The 21,755-nt window shown below is 41.1% G+C and overlaps 1 protein-coding gene across 1 annotated transcript in view; it reads left to right on the top strand.

Annotated features, from left to right (window-relative positions):
- The window catches only part of KIF23 (kinesin family member 23), a 1,082,389-nt gene that overhangs the window by 938,857 nt on the left and 121,777 nt on the right, over nt 1–21,755 (top strand). Inside the window, exon 21 of the mRNA XM_044076375.1 lies at nt 4,208–4,441. Coding sequence (XP_043932310.1) covers nt 4,208–4,441 — 234 coding nt within the window. The remainder of the gene's footprint in view (nt 1–4,207; nt 4,442–21,755) is intronic.

Raw genomic sequence — 21,755 nt, forward strand, 5'->3', positions numbered from 1 at the left:
CTCAAATGAATCTCATATTGGAAGTAGTAACAGAACTGTCTTTATGCTCCATATTTTTCTTTCTTTTTTTTTTTTCTTTCTTTTTTGTAGCATCAGTAGCCCAGACTTTACCTGGCGTGCCCGAGCTCTGGAAAATAGATCACTTTTTGCCTGTTCCAAACAGTGAGGAGCTTTCACAAGCTAAGAAAAGCTTTTCTGTGATGTATTTGTGTTTTGCAGTAGAGTGGTGATCCCCTCCCTGAAAAATGCTGCTGTCTAGGACAGCTCCACCAGAGGCATGACTGCATCAGGTGCTTGCTTCAAAAAATATCTGTTGCAGACATGTGTCAATGGCCCTTGTCATTTCACTCCTTTTAGTAAGCATTATTTTTATTCCATGATACTAGGTGTAAATCCTTCCTTGGTAATGGAATGATTCAGGGTTCCTTCTTTTTGAACTCTTGACTTATTAGATATTGTTGCATCCTTCTCACAGGTTTAATTTCCACTGTCTAGGATTCTTCCCTACATCTGGCTCAATTACAGAAGCATTCAGAGTACTTTGGATGCTTCTGCAATGGCATCTTATCTTTCCACCTTCTTGCTATGCCTAGGCCTGTCCATTCTGCCACTGCGGGTGTTCTTTTCTGTAAGTAAAGTGTGTGTAAAATGTTATTTTTGTTTACTGTGCTGCATGTTGTACTGGTGTAGTTTATTGGTTGGGTTGCAGGTTGAACTGAATAATTTAAGGCCGAATGCACAGTTAATCCAACATACGAGATGCCACTGTATTTACTGGCAAGCATGTGTGCACCCCCCACACACACACACACACACACACACTTTTTTGTGTGTAGATACAGCTGAAAATTTGGAAATGCAACAAAGTACAATCACTAGATGACAGTAAGTGAGCATACTGTTATACTCCACACAACTGAAAAATAGATTTGACATGAGAAATCTATTTTTGCAAAGGTCAAGCCCTTCTACACATTCTAGCTGTAAATATGTCAGTGCCAGGCTTTTCATTCACAGGTAAGAACATACTTCCTTGCAAGTAGTATGAAATGATCTCAGATGTAGTGTATAATGGTAAACCAGCATTCAGCTATCTTGACAGAATGACACTTGGCAACAGTGCTATTGATGACTCACCATGGTCACCCTGAAACCTCAGAAGAGGAAATCTCAAGTGACCCATTACATATGATCTCACAGATCAACTAATACTGCAAGTATGCATCTATTAAGCCTTGATCTGTGTGTCTTGCAGCTATGAAATACATGTTTCAGATAACTTCTTCCTCTGACCTCCTCCTCTGTTTACACTTAAGAATTTTTGGTAGTAATGTTTATTCTAATGCTTTCACAAGTATTGTTGCTGAGTAATGTATTGACTTCTGATTTAATTTGAATACTAGGCAGTCTTCTTTTATAGGAAAGAGGCAGGAATAAACAAGTTTGTAGGGCCTTTTACTCAAGTATGCTTTCTACTTATAGAAGACACCCCTTCCTTTCCTTTCGAATTCTGATTTCTTTGTGTGCGCACGTATTTTTTTAAATTTTTTGATTTATTAACCTGCACCATCATATTTTGCTTGGAATTCTTATTGCTGTCAAACTATCACAACGTAATGAAAAAACTCCTAAGAATAATTTGTTTAAAATGTCGTATCTTCCTAGCCTTGCAGTTATTTAATTCTTAGAAAAATGACAGATCCCTTTGAGTAATGAAGCCCGATAAGGGTGAGAGGATTTTGTTATATGACTCTGAATTATTTTAAAGCCATGTTGGACTTATTGAATGACACTAAAAGTTACACCACTGTTTCATTAAATGAAGTTAATATAGGGTGTAAGAGGAGTGACTCGTTTTTGGGAGAGTATTTACTTGAACAGAGGATTCAGTGGAGCCGCATAATCTTTAAAAGTAGAGAATCCAGTAGTAGCCACCATCTTTGGTATACCTAAAATACACAAAGATTTGGTGAATCCCCCTTTTTAGGCTAATTGTTTCAGAGTGAGGTTCCAAAACTTATCCCACTGGTTTATGTATGATATTGATAAATGGTTCAAATTTATCAGTATGTCAACTAGTTATTGACTCATGGGATCTTCTTGGAAGACTTAAAAATGAGATTTGGAGGAAAGATTATAGTATTTTAACCATAGATGTGGTAGATCTCTACATTTCTATACCCAGGGACAAAGGCATGGGACATTTTAAGGTAGTGTTAAATGTTCGTTCCCATTTCACACATGGCAAGATTAATCTGATTTCAGAGCTCATGTCAGTGTTTGGAGTAGAATTGCATCTTTTTCGAGAAGGAATATTACAAGCAGATAAAAAGGGGTGGCCATGGAAGCCTCATGTGCTTCCATTTATGCCAATTTGGTATTGTATGATTGGGAATGCAACCACGTCTTTAATTCTAGTTTTTATCAATATGTCAACTTTGTACGTTAGATATCAAGATGATGTATTCATTCTGTGGAAGGGAACTGAAAAAGAGATTGATACATTTTATACATTATCTCATCGCGTCTTCTCAATTTTTAAGGTTTACTTGTCATTATGATAGAGAAAAGTATAAATAATTTAGATACTTTTGTTAGTCATGCTATTTATAGAAAGTCCACCTTCAGCAATTCTTATTTGGATTTTTCTAGTAATCATCCTTTGTTTAGAAAAAAGTATAGTTAAAGCACAATGCATTAGAATAGCCCATATGACATCACATCAAGATCTGAGTAGAGAATTAGATGTAGTCACTATATTTTTAGCTAGAGGTTATCTCTGCTTTTTAGTTTGACATTGGGTATTGTGTTGAGTCCAAGTGGGGTAAAAAGTATAAACCTCCTCTTGGAGTTGGATTAGTTAAAACTGGTGAGTGCAGTCAGGTAGATGATTATGAGAGAGATTTATGGCTTAAGTATAATAGCAATGTTCGAGAAGTTAAAAATATTAACAGCAATTGGAGTATATTTAAAAGCTCTCCAGAAATCTATAAAGTTATAGGGACTAAGCTGCTATTTGCTTTCAAGACATCCCTGAATTTCAAGGCTGAATTTGAGAATGCAATTCACAATGGTTTGCCTAGGGAAAAATGGAGATGTATGTTCAAGTGTGAATCTTGCAGTCAATGTTCTTTAATCTTTGACGGAGATGGATTAACCTTAGAAAATTAAATTAAATCAAAAATAAGGTTTCTAAGAGGAAATTTTCATTCTAAAGCAGTTATTTATCTTGCCAAATGTATGGGCTGTCCGGGTTATTACATAGGCAAAACTGAAAGAATCCTTCAAAAAAGAATGCATGAGCACCAGTATCAAATTGCTAAGGAGAATATTAACAGTGCTTTATATAAGCATTCAATTGTATGTCCAGTTTTTATTCATTATGAGCTTGATATATTGGAACAAGTTGTATGTAATTCCAGAGGAGGGTCCATTAGTTTGGAATTGGAAGAGAGAGAAATGAAATGGCAACTTAGGTTGCACACTTTAAAGATTCCAGGGTTAAATTAACATATTTCCTTCCAACCCAGTTTGTGTATTAAGGCATCTTTAGGTGGATTTTCATGACTAATGCAATTTCTTAGATTTTTAAGTGTTCCTGGTTAGTTCATTTTTTAAATTGTTAATGTATGTAATGGAAAGTCTTTTATGGCAAAATTGGAGATATGGTACTTTAAGAAACATTATTTCTATTAATGATTTAATTATTACATAAGGTGCGTTTGAATGTAGTGATTTGATTTGGAAGTCTTGTTCAGCAGGACAAAAGTGCTTCATCTATAATGTGGTGATAAAGGGAGAAGTCTGTATTTACAACTGTTTTTTATTTTTATTTTATTCATAGTTTTATATCTTTGCCTGATGCTTCTGATTTGAAGCTAAATGAATCACACATGCAGATCATTTTTAACTCCGCTAAAGCTTGGCGTTTCATTTACAATGAATCAAAAACAATTTTTAATCTAATTTTTGGAGAACAGTAATTACATGCAGATAATTTTTAGCTCAGCTAAAGCTTGGCGTTTCATTTACAATGAATCAAAAAAAAAATTTAATCTAATTTTGGGAGAACAGTAATTGCATGCAGATAATTTTTAGCTCAGCTAAAGCTTGGCGTTTCATTTACAATGAATCAAAAAAAATTTTATTTAATTTTGGGAGAACAGTAATTTAGCATGTTCTTTAATTGCTGTTTCAATTTGATCAGAATGCACCACCGGTCCGACCCAGACACAGACGATCACGCTCAGCTGGTGGGGAAAGATGGGTAGATCATAAGCCAGTCACCAATGTGGAGCTTGATACGGTCATGCAGCCAACTATTCCAAACTCCATCAAGGTGACAGTTCCAAATGAAAAAGCATTAGCAAAGTGTGATAAGTACATGCTAACTCACCAGGAACTAGCTTCTGATGGAGAAATTGAAACTAAACTCATCAAGGTAAATTCGACCAGTCAAATAGTTGTTTTTATTTATTTCAGTGTTTTTGTTTCGTTTTCACTATGATTCGCAGTAGTATTTTTGCATTACATAATGATGACTGTTGGATGTTTGTATAAAAACAATATAAGCTTGTTTTTGAATGTAGCATTCTTGAAACTGCATAAGTGCTTGGAATGTGTTGTACTGAATGTATTTCTTCTTTCTTTTCAGTCATGGATTGCAGGCTGTAAAACAAATTGTGAACTTAACTGTATCTCTGCAATGTGCCAAAAATTGCAGTGATAAGTAACAATGTGTGACTTGGGACAGCTTCTAACTGCTATGCTTGTTAATAAAGACCTGATTGTATAGCTCTTCTTTGTAGTATTCAAAGAGCCAAGTATGTTTATTGGCAGGACTGGTACAAAGTCACCAGCAAATGATTTGTCTGTGATGTCGACTATTGATAGTGGATCCATATGATGTCATGTCCACTTGCATTTAAAATACAGTTCTTCAGCCGTAAGATAAAGGTGACAAAGTGATCATTTAAAGTAATTTCTTTGCCTGCAAATGGCACCTTGTTTTACTTTTTTTATCATGGTCCTTTGCACCCTGTACCACAGCAATACAAAGTTTGACCGTTTTTTTCTGTACTGTCTGAGTACTTGATTGAGACCCCCATGTAAAGGTGCATGATTGTGGTAGCACATCTCTATTCCCCTCTCATTCATACAGAGTTAACTTAGAGTATATTTGACCAGCTAAGGGAATTGCTCCAGGGAACCGTTTCAGCCATGGGATTATTCCAATAGGCATATTCAGTTACTAACAGAAGTAGATGACAGACGAGTACAATAACAAATCCATGTGCACATCTCAGCTAAACTGTAGAGCACATGTGAAGTATGTGAAAGACTCCAGTTCAGCAGAGTACGAGTTAAAAACATTTGAGCAAAATATGTGGAACAGAATAACGGTAGCAAAATAAAATTGTATAACATATACAAAACACAAATCAGAAAGAAATGAAATATCAGTTAAGAACAGTACAGTAACCCTAACAAGAAAAGGAGTAAAGTCATTAGAAGAGGGTAAAGAGACATATCATATGTTATATGCATAAAATATGTGTGAATGTCAACAGCGTGAAAAAAGGAAGACTAGTTTATCATATGGAAGTGAGAAGTTGAGAGATTACTTCCCAAGAGGCAGTGGCATTTACTAACTTTCCTGGTGAGATCTGAGATTTTTTTTTTATATGTAAAGTACTTGATTTCTTTAATTTCAAAAGGGCTTGCACTCTGTATTAGCTTGGTTGAGCAGAAGAGGTGCATTCTTTTAGCAAGTACAGATGATGTTCATCGTGTTTCACTGTTGCAGTCATGACTGTTGGGTTCTCCCCTGCCGGCAGGCAGCCCTCGGTCAGCCAGAATCCCAAAGTCTGGGTCCGGCGTCGGCTGTTCAACCATGCTCCCTGACGTCAGCACGCCAGGAGTACAAAGCTGACAGCCGACGCCATCTTCTCCGGTCTTTCTTGCCGTGCGGTGATAGCAGTTCGCAAGTGCCGGTCGGCTGACTCCTGACTATTTTTTCTGATAAACTTCAGTCAGAAGATTTTCTTCTCCACTCAAAGCTAAGTACCCCGTTGGGGAAACTTTTTTCTTGCTCCACTCCGATGTCAGAAAAAGCTAATAATTGTATTTCATGTGGGAAGCAAATACCTCATAAGGATTTTCATTCTTACTGTATTCCTTGCTTAGGCCCTGACCACGACGTAGCTAGTTGTCGGTTTTGTGCTAGATTCAATCAACGTACAATTAAGCGAAGGTACGATTTTGCTTTTCATTACTTCGGTAGGCGCTTTAACTACAAAATGTCGTCGGATACGGTTCCGGCTACCGGAGTTCACAAACGTCGCAAGGATAAAGACAGGCCTCCGAGGTCCAAATCTGATGATAGCGCACAAGCGGAGCCAGCTTCAGGTTCGGCCGTCGTCAGTGAGGCGCTTTTGCAGCCCTTGTCGTCGGCCATTTCAGAACTGATGGCCGAAATGGACTCTCATGAGGAGCCAACCAGGCCTTTAAATATTTCTATTGCAGGACCTTCGGACAATGCTCCTTCGGATGGGTCTGGAGCCGCTGTGCAGGTACCGGCTTCCAAAGGGGTTTTCAGGCCTACTCCGCTTCTAATAAAGGCAAAGCCAAAGACAAAGGCAAAGACTCCTTCTAAATCAAAGACTGCAACACAGGCCTCTTCTGAACCGGCTCCCAAGTCACAGAAACAGTTACTCAAGATGGCGGAGGATTTACTTACTATGATTAGGGGTTCACATCCCCCTCCAGATAAAAGGCCAAGACAGGATGTTTATTATGATTCCTCTGATCAGGCTTCTGTTTTCTCAGTTTCTTCTTCTGACCAGGAATATTCTTTCCCTCCTTATGAGGATTCTGATGCTGAGGAATCCATTCCTTCAGCTTCTCCCCCTGAGGATTTCTTATTTGGGGAAACTTTGCATGAAATGAGGGAACATTTCCACTGGGAAGGACAGGAGTATTCGGAATCTAAGAAAGACTGAGGGATTTTCTTCTTCTTCCCCAACATAGACCCCTGGCTATTCCTCCTGTTTTGGATATTGTGGATGATGCCTTTTCGGAGGCTAACTTAACCCCTGACTCTCTTCCTCCTGCTCCTGTTAAGCCTGATAGATACTACAGGGTTCCTGATTCCCACCTGTTTTTATACAAGAACCCTTCTGCTGACCCTGAAACCATTTCTCAGGGTGTTAAGGCCGCTTCTGCCAAAAATCCCATTCCTACTGAAAAGGATTCTCGATCCTTAGAAAGATGGGGCAAAAAGGTGTACACTTCTGCTACTTTGTCCATTAGGGCTTTAAACTGTCAGTTTCATATGCTGAAATACCAGCAATTTCTCTTGTCTGTTTTAAAACAAAAGCTTACTTCCATTTCTGCCTGTGCAGATGATAAGGAATTACATGACTTATTGCATTCCACTGAACAAGTTGGGAAGCATGGTTTACACTGTGGATTTGATGCCTTGGAGGCTTCTTGTTAGGGCTGTGGCCTCCGGCACAGTCATTAGAAGGCATGCATGGCTAAAGGAACAAAATTTGCCTGAACAAGTAAAGGCTAAATTATTGGATGCTCCTGTTCAGCATAATGTTTTGTTTGGATCAAAAGCTGAAGAGGTGATTAAAAAGATGGAGGATAAGGCGAAATCCATGCAAACAGTTAAAGATTTCTTACAAGTACAGCCACCTAGATTTAGCAGGAATTGGCCTTCAAAAAATTGGTCCTTTCCCACTTCAGACAGGCCTCAGAGGGGTAGATATAGACGCTCCAGAGGAAGGCCTCAAACACAAGCTTCTTATAGACCAAGACAGTGGACTGCTTCCACCCCTAAGGGAGGAGAGGACAGGTCACAATCTCAAAGGAAACAAACTCAATGACTCCCTCTGTTGGGCTACAGGAACTTCTTGCCTGAAAGCCCCTCTCGGAGGAAAACTCTTTTTTATCAAAATTGGACTCAAATAACCCAAGACAAGTGGGTTTTGAATGTGGTTTTAAGAGGTTACAAATTCCATCTTCATACCTTGCCAAGGCGAAGCGGATGGTCAGACCTTCCAAAACATCAATGGACGGAGGCCTTAAACCAGGTGGAACCTCTTTTGGCTATGAATGCCATAGAACTGGTTCCACTTTCAGAGATGGGAAAAGGTTTTTACTCAAGGCTCTTTCTAGTCCCAAGGAAGCAAAACTCATGGAGACCCATTCTGGATCTGTCGGTCTTGAACACCTTTCTAGAGATTCCAAAATTCAAGATGCTTACTCTACAGCAACTACTTCCAATGCTGTCCAAAGATGCATGGATGGTAACTTTGGATTTAAAGGAGGCATATTTACACATTCCCATCAGGCAGGATCGCAGAAAATACCTCAGGTTCAAGGCCGGATCGAGGCACTTTCAATTCTCTGCGCTGCCCTTTGGATTGTCTGCTGCGCCCAGGGTCTTCACCAAATGCCTGGCTCCAGTAGTAGCTTACTGCAGACTCGAGGGAATTCAAATTTACCCTTATCTGGACGATTGTCTAATTCAGGCAGACAGCAAGGATGTCTTACTCCAGCATCTAGAATTTGTACAGAACCTCCTCAAGTTCCTGGGTTTCTCTGTAAACATAAAAAAGTCAAATTTGACACCATCACAACAGATAACTTTTCTGGGTGCTCTTCTAAATACCACAACCTAGATGGCATTTCTGACATCCGAAAAACAATTACAGCTGGCTTCAACTTTCAAAACATTGGCAACTTTAACTCCACTATCTGCAAGGAAATTCCTGCAGACTTTGGGTTACATGGCCTCCTGCATCCTTCTCGTACCATATGCAAGACTACACATGAGGAAAATACAGTGGTACCTAAAAAGTGTATGGTCTCAGCATTGCCACAGTTTAGACATACTGATCTCCGTCCTTCCTTGCCTTCAAAAGGAATTTCTTTGGTGGTCCAGGGCATGTGCTCTAAACAAAGGGAAACCCTTCCGTCTTCCTCCTGCCACTCAGATTTTAACCACGGGCGTCTCGGATTATGCTTGGGGAGCCCATTTTCAGGGCAACTGTCTACAGGGCCTTTGGAAAAAGGATCAGAAGCACCTGCATATCAATTTAAAGGAAATGTTAGCCATTCAGAAAGCTCTATTGGCCTTCAGGAATCTTTTACAGCCAGGACAACTACTAATACGGACAGACAACACCACAGTTTTGTGGTACATAAACAAGCAAGGGGGATCTCATTCCTACCCCCTTTGCAGACTAGCCATCGATCTATGGAACACAGCTCTAGCTTGCAGTCTGGATCTTCAGGCTCAGTTTCTACCAGGGAAACAAAACTTCCTGGCAGACAGTCTGAGCAGAAACCTTTCGGATCCACACGAATGGATGCTGGTTACCAAAATATTCAGGATTGATAACAGCAGTCTGGGGATGTCCTCACATAGACCTCTTTGCATCCCATCTCAACCATCAACTACAGAATTTTTGCACCAGGACTTTCCATAGAGAAGCTTGGAAAGTGGATGCCCTGTCATTCAGTTGGAGGAACCTCTCGGGATATGCCTTTCCGCCTCTTCCTCTTCTTCCACGGGTCTTATTGAAGATAAAACAGGACAAGCCCAAGATGATAATCTTGCTGGCTCCAAATTGGCCTCGGCAGTTTTGGTATCCAACTCTAAAAAACCTATGCCTGGATCCCCCTTGGGTTTTACCTCAGTCTCCGAACCTTCTGTCCCAACATCAGGGTCAGGTTCTACACTCTCATGTCAGAACTCTCTGCCTGGCGGCCTGGTTAATCCAGGGCCTTTGATTTCTTCTTTCCTACCCAAGCAGGTTATGGATGTCATTTTAGAAGCCAGACGTCCTAGCACTAGAAAATCTTATGCAGGAAAATGGAAAAGATTTTGTTCCTGGATGCAGGCTCAGGATTCTGATCCTCTTCTTCCTAACATTCCTTTAATTTTACTTTACTTGACAGATCTCTTACATAAGGGCCTCTCTTTCTCTTCCATTAAGATACATGCCTCTGCTATTTCTGCTCATTATAATACAGACCCTACCATCTTTTCCCACCAGCTCATGAGACAGTTTCTCAGAGGAGATAAGAACTTAAGACCTCCTAGATCTCCTCCCATTCCTGCTTGGGATCTCAACTATGTTTTGGAAAAACTAACCTTGCCTCCTTTTGAGCCTGCTGCCACTTCTGAAATCAAGTTTTTATCTTGGAAGACAACTATCTTGTTAGCCCTAACCTCTGCCAGGAGAGTTTCAGAGTTACAAGCTCTTATGGCTGTGGAACCTTATATTATTTTTCATCAAGACAGGGTATCTTTGAGGACTAATCCTACCTTCATGCCTAAGGTGGTTTCCAAAGTGGCTTTAAATCAAACTATCCACTTGCCAACCTTTTTCCCCACTCCTCAAAATAAAGGGGAAAGGATCTTACATTCCTTGGATGTACACAAGACAACTACGTTTTTACCTGGACAGAACCAAGGACATCAGAAAATCAGAACAATTGTTTGTTTCTTATGCTTCAAGTTCCCAAGGTAAAGCCATTTCAAAACGGACCATTTCTAAATGGATTGCTCATGGAATCAGATTTTGTTATTCACACCATGGAAAGCAAATCCCAGGGAGTATACGGACTCATTCCACCAGAGCGGCTGCCATTTCTGAGGCCTTCCTCAGGGGAGTTCCTACCAAAGACATTTTGGAAGCTGCAACTTCGAGTACAGTGCATACTTTCTCTAAGCACTACAATCTACCTCTCTACTCTAAGTCTAGGGCAGGCTTTGCCTCTGCAGTCTTGCAGGGCCTTCTAGCTGCCCCTTCTTCTTTATGACCACCTCCCTTTCTTTCAGCTTTGGGATTCTACCCTACAGTCATGACTGCAAAAGTGAAACACTATGAACATAGTACAGTTGTGTACACCTACCATAAATGTAGATGTTCGAGGGTCTTCACTGTTGCAGTCTGGGTTTCCCTCCCTCCTGAGAGCTCTTATGTTTACTTTTGTGTAGTTCCTTTTTTCACCATTCTTCTGAGGTGTATTTGCAAAGGTTATGGGACCTTTTTCATTTTGGGACTCCTGACATCTGGGGCAAGAAAAACTGGAGAAGATGGCGTCGGCTGTCAGCTTTGTACTCCTGGTGCGCTGATGTCAGGGAGCATGGTTTAACAGCCGACGCCGGACCCAGACTTTGGGATTCTGGCCGACCGTGAGCTGCCTGCCGGCAGGGGAGAACCCTACAGTCATGACTGCAACAGTGAAGACACTCGAACATCTACATTTAAGGTAGGTGTACACAACTGTACTTTCTATTTGGAAAAGTCTAATTTTACACGGAGGATGGAAGCTATTTTATAGTTGTTTGCAAGGTAATAGTATTTAAAAGGAGCATGGCTCTAGCAGGCACAGGTAGTCATTGACATTTGGAAATTGTGGTGAAATGGTGCTGCAAGTTACTGGCTAGGTTGTTGAATCAACGTATTTTGTTTTTGTAGTTTGTCGTTTAGAATTGCAAGAGGAGTGCAAAGGCATAATGGGGAGTCCATAATGAAGCCTAGGTAATACCACATTAATATGTAATGTTCATCTAGCTTCAAGTACAAGGCAATTAGAGGTTACAAGCATCCCTAGGCTGGTTTAGAACCCTATTAACTTCTTAATTCTGTGTGTTGTGAAAAGGAAAGGTTCAGTGCAATTCCAAGATATTTTTGTGATGTGGTTACAGGCAAGGAGTTACCATAGATGGTCAAAAACATCAAAGTGTTTGATATCCTTTAGGTGTTGAGAGATCCAGAAGAACATATTTGTTTACGATCTGTTAATTTTCAGTTTATCATCATTTAGTCCATCCCATAGATGCTTCAGATTTTCTTGCAACGCACTTGTAGATTCTTAAGTTCTTACCAGAAAATATGACATTAGTTTCTGTGAATCAAACATGGTCAGTGCTTGAGAACATACTGAATTGGGCAACTTCCGTTATTTGCCAATAAACCATCATACTAGACAATAAACTTGAATTGGTCCCTAGTCTACCAACTGTCATTGGAATCTTACATAAATCTGTCTTCTCACAGTTAATACAGTCCATATTAGGTATGATAAATCTACAGGCTCAGAATCCACCCTTGACTTGATGCTAACCTTCATATCTGAGGTGGAAATGGTCAGCAATCTTCTATGCCATCCATCACCGCAAGCTGTAGTTTTGGTTTTCTTCAGGTGCTGTGATTGGGAATACAGGCTGAGACATTTGCCTGCACATGATAGCATTTCTGAGGCTGTTTTTGCTCACAGAGGTCAGGTAGTCTATCCTGAACCCCTCCGTTCTAGCCAGAAGATTTATTCAGCCATCCTTCTGTTGTGACAACCTGTATGACCCCATTTTCCATTCCCTTTACTTTCTCCAAGGTTGACATGACCACAAAAGAATCTTTCTTGCAGATTGAGAAAGGCATTGAAGAATCAGGCGGTCTTACTGCCTCTAGTGCTAGTAATCAAGTTTAAAAAGAGGACAACTTTGCTGATCCTACTTTCATAGTCCTACTAGCTGGGATTGTCATTTAGGGAGTGGGAATGGTTGGGTTTTTCCTAGCTTTAAGAGACACTTGGCTCATGACTTGGTCATGATAGCCACATATTTAGAGTTCTTGGGTCTTCTTCTAGAAGGGTCTCTCTGAAAGAGCATATCTTAGGACTGTTGGGACAGTTCAGACCTTCTTCCTTAAAGGGGCAGCAGTGGTTCTCTGTTTCATGATGAGGCCAAGGATGGTCTGCTGCCTTTTCATTCCTAAGAGTGTGGAAGGGGTCTGTCTCATCTTGGTCCTCTGAGACTTCAGTTAACCTATCCAGGATATCAAGTTGCTAATAGTGAATCATGCTTTTGATGCCATAGGGCATTTGGATGGTGTCTGACATCTGCTCAGGAGGTTGCTTTATTTTGCTGTGACTAGGCACAACTTGAATTACAGAGTGCTTCAGTTTCGACTTATCTTGCTATCCAGATTATTTACTACGGTGTTGGCCACGATGGCTGAAGCCTTGCATATGGAGCACCATGCATTCAATACCCAGGTCCTAGTGGCCTTGTCAAGTGATTCCTTGGAGATATCCCTTGAGTGGATATTCCCATCGTTACAATCCCTGAAGGTGATCATAAACTGGGAAAAACATATCTGATACTAGCACACAGCATGCTTTCATCAGAGTGGAGTGGACATTCTTAAGTATTGGTTGTTGTTGCTCATGAAGTAAGAATTTGTCAGCTTGTGTGAGGAAGCAATTGAAGTTTCAAAATGGAAATCTGCACAGTCTGACTCTAATGATTTTCATGGTGTCATTTGCATGCCTGAGAATACAAGTTGTTGTCTTTCGGCTTTTCCCAGTTAGGGGTCACCACAGCGGAACTCCGGTCCGCTGATGATTGGCAGTAGATTTTGACGAATGCCGAGGTGCCAGCTCGACGTTCAACCTTCAACGAAGGCACACCCATTTACGCATGTCTTTCGAACACCCACCCAACCGCAGGGAGGACATGCAGACTGCACACAGAAGGCACTCCCTGCACTCCAGCCGAGAATCAAATGGGAGAACCTCTTGCTGTGAGGCAACAACGTTACTGCTGCACCACCATGGATATGCCTGAGAATGCAAGTATTACAGTAAATTATGAGCTGTTAATGGTTTAAGTGTTACCGGTTAGTCATGGATATTTTGTTGGTGTCATACCACTGCTGTAAAGCTCTGCAGTGATTGGGAGTTGCCACCAGCCTTCAGATGGATGTTCCTTTCCCATAAGTGCAGACAAGGTGTGAAGCTCATCTCAAATTTTCCACAGTCCAAGGGAAGAGATCTCTAGCCCTACTGGCCCAAAAACCATAAAAACACACTGGAGTTTAAGAATCAGGAGATGCCCAACAGAAACATTCCAACATACAGTCTTTCATGATCTAAACAAAGGGCATACATTTGTGCCTTATACAGATAAAGCAATGCATGTCTGGCAGTGAATATAAACAGGGACATTACTCTTTGTGGTTCTTATCCTGGATAATGTAGACATGCTAGCAGACACTCTAAGCTCCCACAGCAGTCCTCTTCTGAAGTTGCAGATTTAGACACCTTGTCTGTCTAGCTTGAATTTTTGGGAAGTGGAGGTTTCCATACATCGATTTTGCCATTCAGAATAATTTATGTTCTGCTAAGTGCAACAAGTCACGGAGGAGTTTGTATTGGATGCACTCCTGTATGCTTCTCTCTGATTCCATGCTTCATCTTAAAATTTAGGGAAGTCCCAAACTTATCTGCTGGTGCCTGAGAAGTGTGTGGTTTCTGGCTATCTACCACCTTTTTGGCTAGGAAACCTTACTGTTTATCATGGATTATTGGGATGATGGTCAGCCTTCTCTCAATTTATTTATTTTATTTTACATTCAAGATCTGGCTGTTGATGCAGTTCCTCACCACCCAAATCCCATCTTCTGGCTAGTGTATCAGAGGTGATTGAAGGTACCACAAGGACCTTTGTCAACAGACCTATTCTGCTAGCTGGAAGAGCATCTCTATTTAGGTGTCGTATCTTATGTAGTCTGTCTTTTGCATTGCAGATAGTTGTTTTCCCTCTTGGACTGTATGATTTGGGCCTCATTTATTCCACTTTAAGGGTGTTATGTTGACCATTTCTACCAGGCTTGTCCTCCTTGAAGTCAGGATTGTCTCTACACCTACTGGTTACGTATTTCCTCAAAGGTGTTCTACACTTCCTCACACTTTTGAAGAATCCTTTCCCTTTGTGGATCTAGCCTTTATGACTTGACAAGTTTACCCATTCACTGGATCTGCTGGTTCGGTGGTGGTGATCACTCCTTTGGAGATGAATTTTTTTTTCTGGTGGCCATCTTTATTTGCAGTATTTTTGAGAAGCATGCCCTCACAAGTACAGAACTACAGGGCTGAGTACCCATTCAGATCAGATTATATTTCCTTCCAAGAAAGGTTAGAACAATGAGTGAGAAGGTCACACAGAAAAACCTATCAGTCAAAACTAAATGAAAACTCCAGCCAAGCTGGAACTTCCACTGAGTGACCTCTCAAACCTCTTGAATCAGAGGCAGATGGGATATATGCAAACGACCCCTATGAACACCAAGTGTTTCAGCTAATTGGCGATTCTGAATGCCCATGGCTTGTTTCGTTGTTTTAATGGGCAATTTCAGGCCAGTAAAGCCAAACTTCACTAGCTGTGGATACGCATATTTTGGCCTTATGACCTCATCAGCACAGCACAGAGTGTTTGACTAAGCATAAGAAGCACAGGGATGTTATACCCAGCTGATGTCCATTATCAGAAACACCTGATGTTCATAGGGGTCTGCCTCTGATTCAAGAGGTTTGAGAGGTCACTCATTGGAAGTTCCAGCTTGGCTGGGGTTTTCATTTAGTTTTTACTGACTGTTTTTTCTGTGTGACCTTCTCACTCGTTGATGGTTTGTTGTAATATTTTGCAGTCACCCTAATGATAATGGAGTGTAGTTTTAAAAAACAGTTCGAAACTAGGTAAGTGAGTTGGCAGATTAAGCTTGGGGCTGATGTCTCTCCTGGCTTAATTGAGCATATTAATATTAAATGTTTTTTAGAAAATAGGCAATTCAAAGCCTTTTAATGTTTTAGGACATTGTCTTTAAATAGTTTTTAGTTAATTGGTCACATTTCTGTTGAATTAATAGTATTTATGTCATTGAGTGTGTTCTCATTTTTCTGAAGTAACGAAAGCGGACATTAAATTAGCTTTATAGTGGAATTTATTTTGTTTCACTAGGCCCTCGTGGTGAATTGTGTTTTTGGATGTGCAGTTTGGTTCATTCTCTGTTTCGGTTTGACATTTGTTTCATTGAAGTTTCTGTACTTGATGGTATCTATGCCTTGTGCACATTGTGATATGTGCTCTACTAGGGGAGAATGGTTAGCCACTGAAGCTGCATTTTTTTTTTTGCCTTTTGCACATTTCAGATCTTGGTCCTAATCTGAGTTTGCCCTCATCCCTCCACAGGGACAGTCACAGAGATGATCTAGTCCATACTTGGCCACTGGGTCTCCCCTGTGCATTCTCACCAGTACCTGTCTTGACCAAATTCATGCAGAAGGCCATGAGGTGCAAGAACCAAGGTGATCCTCATTGTCCTGCTTTGGCCCCAACAGGTTTGCTTCCCCTTTTCCTCATTTGCTACACCCACCATGGGTGCTGGATCCTACTCCAGATTTTCTGAATCACCCATCTGGGATGTTTCTACTGGATTTGCAAGCCCTGAAGTTAACCACATTTTTTTTTTCAGTTTTAACAATGGCCAGAGATGCCAGACTGTCTTCTCCTGTAGCTCACATAATTTTTCTTCTCAAAAGTAGTCAACCATAAAGACTTACAAAATAAAATAGAAACGAGTTTCTATTTGAACATCAAAAGGACTGGACCCTTTTCTGCTCACCTCCCATTGAAACTGGAAAAGCAGTCAACCATAAAGACTTACAAAATAAAATAGAAACGAGTTTCTATTTGAACATCAAAAGGGCTGGACCTTTTTCTGCTCACCTCCCATTGAAACTGGAATTTTGTTCAGAACTTTTTTACCAAGGATCTAGTTTTTCTACTTTCAAAGTTGAAATGGCTGCCATTACAAATTTTCACATAGGCCATAATAATAATAACGTTGCTTTTCTTAGAATGTCTAAAGCTTTCCTCAATGGAGATTTTTGCTAAGTCCTTCTGTTGAAGACCTGTTTCCCCTGTTGGATATCAATTTTACCTCAGTCATTGACTCTCAAACCATGTGAGCCAGCAACATCATCTGATCTTAAGTACCTTTCTTGGAAAATTGTTTTCCTAATTGCCATATCATCTGTGAAATGAATTTTTGAATTACAAGCACTCTCATGTAAGCTACCTTTCTCATTTTTCACAGACTGTATCATTGAGAACAAATCCTACTTTTCTATCAGTCTCTGCTTAAAAAATTTGAATAAATCCATTGATTTTCCAGTCTTGTTTTTTCCATCAGCTGTAACAAAAGAAGACACACTTCGTACCTTAGATGTTCACAGACAAATTAGATTCTGCTTACACCGTTCCAAAGATATTAGAAAATCAGATCAACTGTTTGTCTCTCTTTCCCATGCAAAATTGAGAAGTTCTCAAAAGTTGGATTCTGAAAGCCACTTAGAAATTGTATTTCTTTTTTTATATAACACTTGAGGTTTGTCTCTGCCTTCAAAGCCAAAAGCTCATTCTACTAGAGCTATTGCTACCTCTATGGCATTTTGAAGAATTCTCATTGATGACAGTTATGCATCAGCAATTTGATCAATTCATCCGTTTATATCATTACAAATTGAATGTACTGTCTAGAGCTCTTAACCTTTGGCTCTACCATTCTCAGGAATGTCCTTCCTTGATGCCATTCAGGTCTCTTTAGGTAGCTTGGGAATCAGTCTCAAATGTTGAATCGGACAAAAATATATGACAACAGATGTGAGCGTTATATCTGATGCTGTCAACCTTCATGCAATCCTTGACTGTGGGGCTTGGTTCCAAGCCTCGGAATCGACTCGCCTGTTTACTTCAGCTCGCGCCTTCCAAACTCTCGTGCTCTGCTCTACCCATAATGCTCCTCTCTAAATTACTTCAGATCTTGTTTGCCACTTCGTGTCATATGCGTACGACCTGTCTCAGTCACGTTTTGACAGTTCTTTAAGTTTTAATCTTTGAATTTCCTCAAATCTCTACTAGTTTTTTCTATATTCTGCTTAAATAATTTCTCTTTCTACCTGCTTCTCTCGCTTTCACTTTTAACGTATGTGTGTGATTATTTTCTTTTCCTCTACCATTAGGTAGCCTTTCTACACGTACCATTGCTGGTACTCTTCTGTTGCCTATTTAGAGGCATTTCTTGGATACCATAATTGGTACCCCTTTCTCTCTTTCTCCAAAGAAAAAAAAATCCTTTGCTATTCCCCCTTTTCTGTGTCTGTGTGTGGATCATGGCTGACAAATCTGACTCCCCCAATTAAACCTCCTAAGGGCACTTCTGGCTTTAAAAGCTGCCAAAAATGCCCAATTCAGATGGGCATGTGTGATGTGTGTATTGTTTGTGTTGTTCACTTACAAGAAAATTGCTCTATTTGTCATGGTTTCTCCACCAGAACTCTGAGCAGAGAAACAAACTGATTTTGAAAGGCATGCTCAAAAGGAACTTTGAAAAGGCCTTTTCTAGGTCCAGGACTGAAGTCAGTTCATCTTCCTCCTCCTCTTCTACCAAATGGAAAAAACAATCTCACTTGGTTCCAAGCAGTTCCTTGGAGCTGCCTAAAAAGATAGTTGAAAGAGCCTTTAGAGCTGACAGCTCCCTCGGCACTGAATGGCAAGAAAGACTCTGCATCCTCTGACACGACAACTACTGCCTTGGCACCGGAAATTGTCGGCAACAGAGCAGACTAATTTGATCTCAATTCCAAGTTCTAGGCACTCTCACCCTCTGTCAGTCCATTCAAGTACCAACCACAAAGTCCTTTTGTCGAACCCAAGACCACCTAGGCCTCCTTCGGCATTTTCTGTTAGACCCAGTAAGAGCCTGTTGGAATAGTGGCAGCCACAAAGAAGAAACTTGCTGAAAAAAGTCTTTCTAGCTATCCTAACAAAAGGAGTCCAGGACTATGGATAGATTTAGGAAGCATGTTTAAACTTCATCAACCTTTGCTCTCAGGTCTTTGAATTATATGGCACACTTTACTAGGTTACAGAGAGATCTAATTAAAGAACTGTCAGATACTTTCTCAGGAGCAGTAGCTAAAGAGGTACGAGACAAAGTGGCTTCTCAGCTCGCTACCCTCAAAGCAATTTCTAAGTTGTCCTTGAGACTGGCCACACAGCCGAAGGGATGGACGAGAGCAGCGGGTTCAGGCATAGTCCTTAAGAGACATGCCTTGATGCTCTTGTCATTTTGCAGAGCCGTTTAAATCTTCATTAGTCAGTGCTGCATTTGACAGATCATCCCTGTTTGGACCCAACCTGAAAGACACTTGCCAGATGTGAGAAAGATGGGAAGACTCTTTCTGCTGTAGGCGTATGCTTCTCCACTCTTTAACGGACCTACTGTAGGAACCAGAGAAGTAGGAAGCTATGGTTCAAAAAATCCCAAGGGCCTTTCCAAGACTCGCGTGTCAAAGACTTTCCCCGGGGCAGAGAGAGAAGTACTAATGGAAGACACCGTCCTAGAGGCCGAGGTGGCCCACAGAACCAGGGGTCCAGAGATGCATTTTCTGGTACCTCCTACCAGCACTCCTGAATGGATGGCCCGATTGCCTTCCTTTGGAGGCAGGTGGGGGTCGATTATTCCTGTACCAAACCCACCTGGCAACAGATAACCTCAAACAAATGGGTACAGGGAATCATTTCCAGAGATTACAATATCCCACTTTTCTCAAACCCAAAAAAGACTTCCAGATGTTCCACCCAGTCACAGGGAAGCAGCAGTTGTGCAAAATTTAAAAACTGCTCGAAAAGAGTCATCCGAAAAAGTCCTATCAAACCAAACAGGATCCGGGTTTTACTCAAGATTCTTTAGTTCCCAAAAAAAACAGGGAATTGGAGACCCATTTTGGATCTCAGCCAGTTCAACAAGGCAGTTCAGCAAACCAAATTCCACGTGGTCTCAGTACAGTCAATGCTTCAATTCTTTTAAAAAGACAATTGGATGTGATCTATAGATCTTCAGGATGTGTATTACTACATAACAATAGACAAGTGCTCCAGGAGATTCCTGCACTTCAGTTGGGAGCCAGTCATTTCCAGTTCAGGACATTGCCCTTTGGCCTCTCCACAGCCCCCAGGATATTTGCCAAATGCATGACAGTGGTAACTCATCTTAGACTGCAGAGAATTCAAGTCTTTGCATACCTCAATAACTGGCTCCTTACCGCTACTACCAGGTATCAACTAGAACGGACAAGAGACTACTCTTTGTATCTTTGCACTTCTCTAGGCATTTCAATAAATTATAAAAAGTCAAGTGTGCATCCATCACAACTGCTAGAATTCATCGGAGCTCTGTTAGACACAGTTTCAGGTATCACTTCACTCCCAATAGAAAGACTCCAGAGAATCAGATCACAAGTCAGCCAGATTATCCAGAACAGAAATGTCCCAGCCAGATTAGTCCTGCAAGCACTAGGCTTGTCAGCCTCAATCACTCTAGTTCCTTTAGCCAGGTATCACATGTGAATCCTCCAATGACGTCTGGCCTCTATCTCTAATAAATCAGCTGATGTCACGCAATATCTTGATCACCAATCGCTGCAAACAAGAACTGTTATGGTGGCTTCACTCCTATATTCTCTCGGGCTGACCTTTCATCCTTCCACAGCCCCAAGCCATAGTGATCACACATGTTTCCCAGATTGGAGGGGGGGGGGCATTATCTAGGAAGGGCAGTCCAAGGCACTTGGTCCCCTCTGGAGGCCAAGTTGTACATCAGTTTTCTATAGACGAGGGCGATGCTCTTAGTACTGCAAGCATTCCAAGACACCCTTTCCCTCAGAACAGTAGCAATGTTTGTGGTCTGGTACATCAACAAACAAGGCGGAACCAAATCTTACCCGCTTTGTCGAGAAGCCCCTAGAGTTTGGCAATAGGCGATTTCTTCCAGATGCTTTCTCACGGCAACGCATATCCCGGGGAGCTCCAGTTTGATGATGGACAAGCTGAGGAAGAACTATTTTGATGCCTCACGAGTGGTCTGTCAATCCTGTGGTGACTGAAATGATCTTCCGTCACCGGGCCCAACCTTGATGCAATCTATTTGCATCCCCCTCTCAACAAGTGCAGCAGTTACTTTGCCCTGATTCCCCCCTCCAGAGAGTCACCGGGGGACCCTGTTCTCCATGACTGCCCCCCCCAGTCTCATCTATACCTTTCCTCCAACTCCCCTAATATCTCTGTTTCTAAAGAAAGCCAAGAGGTCGAAGAACACATTAATCCTCATTGCCCCATTCTGGCCTCGACAAGTTTGGTTTCCCTTCCTTTGGCCTCATCTACTTCAGAAACTTTGGATACTGGACACAGCTCCATATCTATTACCTCATCCAGAGGGGAATGGTTCATCCAAATCGCCAACATCTCAGGCTCACTGGGTGGCTTCTCCAATTCCCATGATTGCCAGGCACTCTTCCCTTTCCTCTCTTGTCTGTCAAATCACTGTGGCTCATCATAATCCTTCTGCTAGGAAAACTGTAGCAGAGTAAATAGGAAAAATTTGCTAGATGGGCTCTCTGTAATGCTCTCGACCCTTATACACAGTCCCTGTGCATTTTTTAGCTGACCTTTATCTAGCCAGCTCTTCAGCCTCTACAGTTAGTCCTTCTAGCTGCGATATCTAATTTCCATACCGGTTTTGATGGTTCATCCCTTATGCCACATAAACTTTGTAAAGCCTTTTTGAAGGGAATTCTAATGTTAAGACCTGCATTTAAAGAGCCAATTGCTCCATGGGATCTAATCCTAATTCTACTGTCCCTTACTCTTTCCCTTTTTTAACCATCAGCTACATGTGACTTAGTTTCTGACTTGGAAAACTTTATTTCTAGTGGCCATAACTTCTGCCAGAAGAGTATCTGAAATGCAAGCCTTGTCCTGCAAAACCCCCCTTACATAATATTTCACAAAGACAGTCTCCTTCAGGGACTAATCCACCCTTCTTCCCAAA

This window comes from Protopterus annectens, chromosome 7.part0 (assembly GCF_019279795.1).
Source record: "Protopterus annectens isolate FY-2018-M chromosome 7.part0, PAN1.0, whole genome shotgun sequence".
NCBI classification, from domain to species: Eukaryota; Metazoa; Chordata; order Ceratodontiformes; family Protopteridae; genus Protopterus; species Protopterus annectens.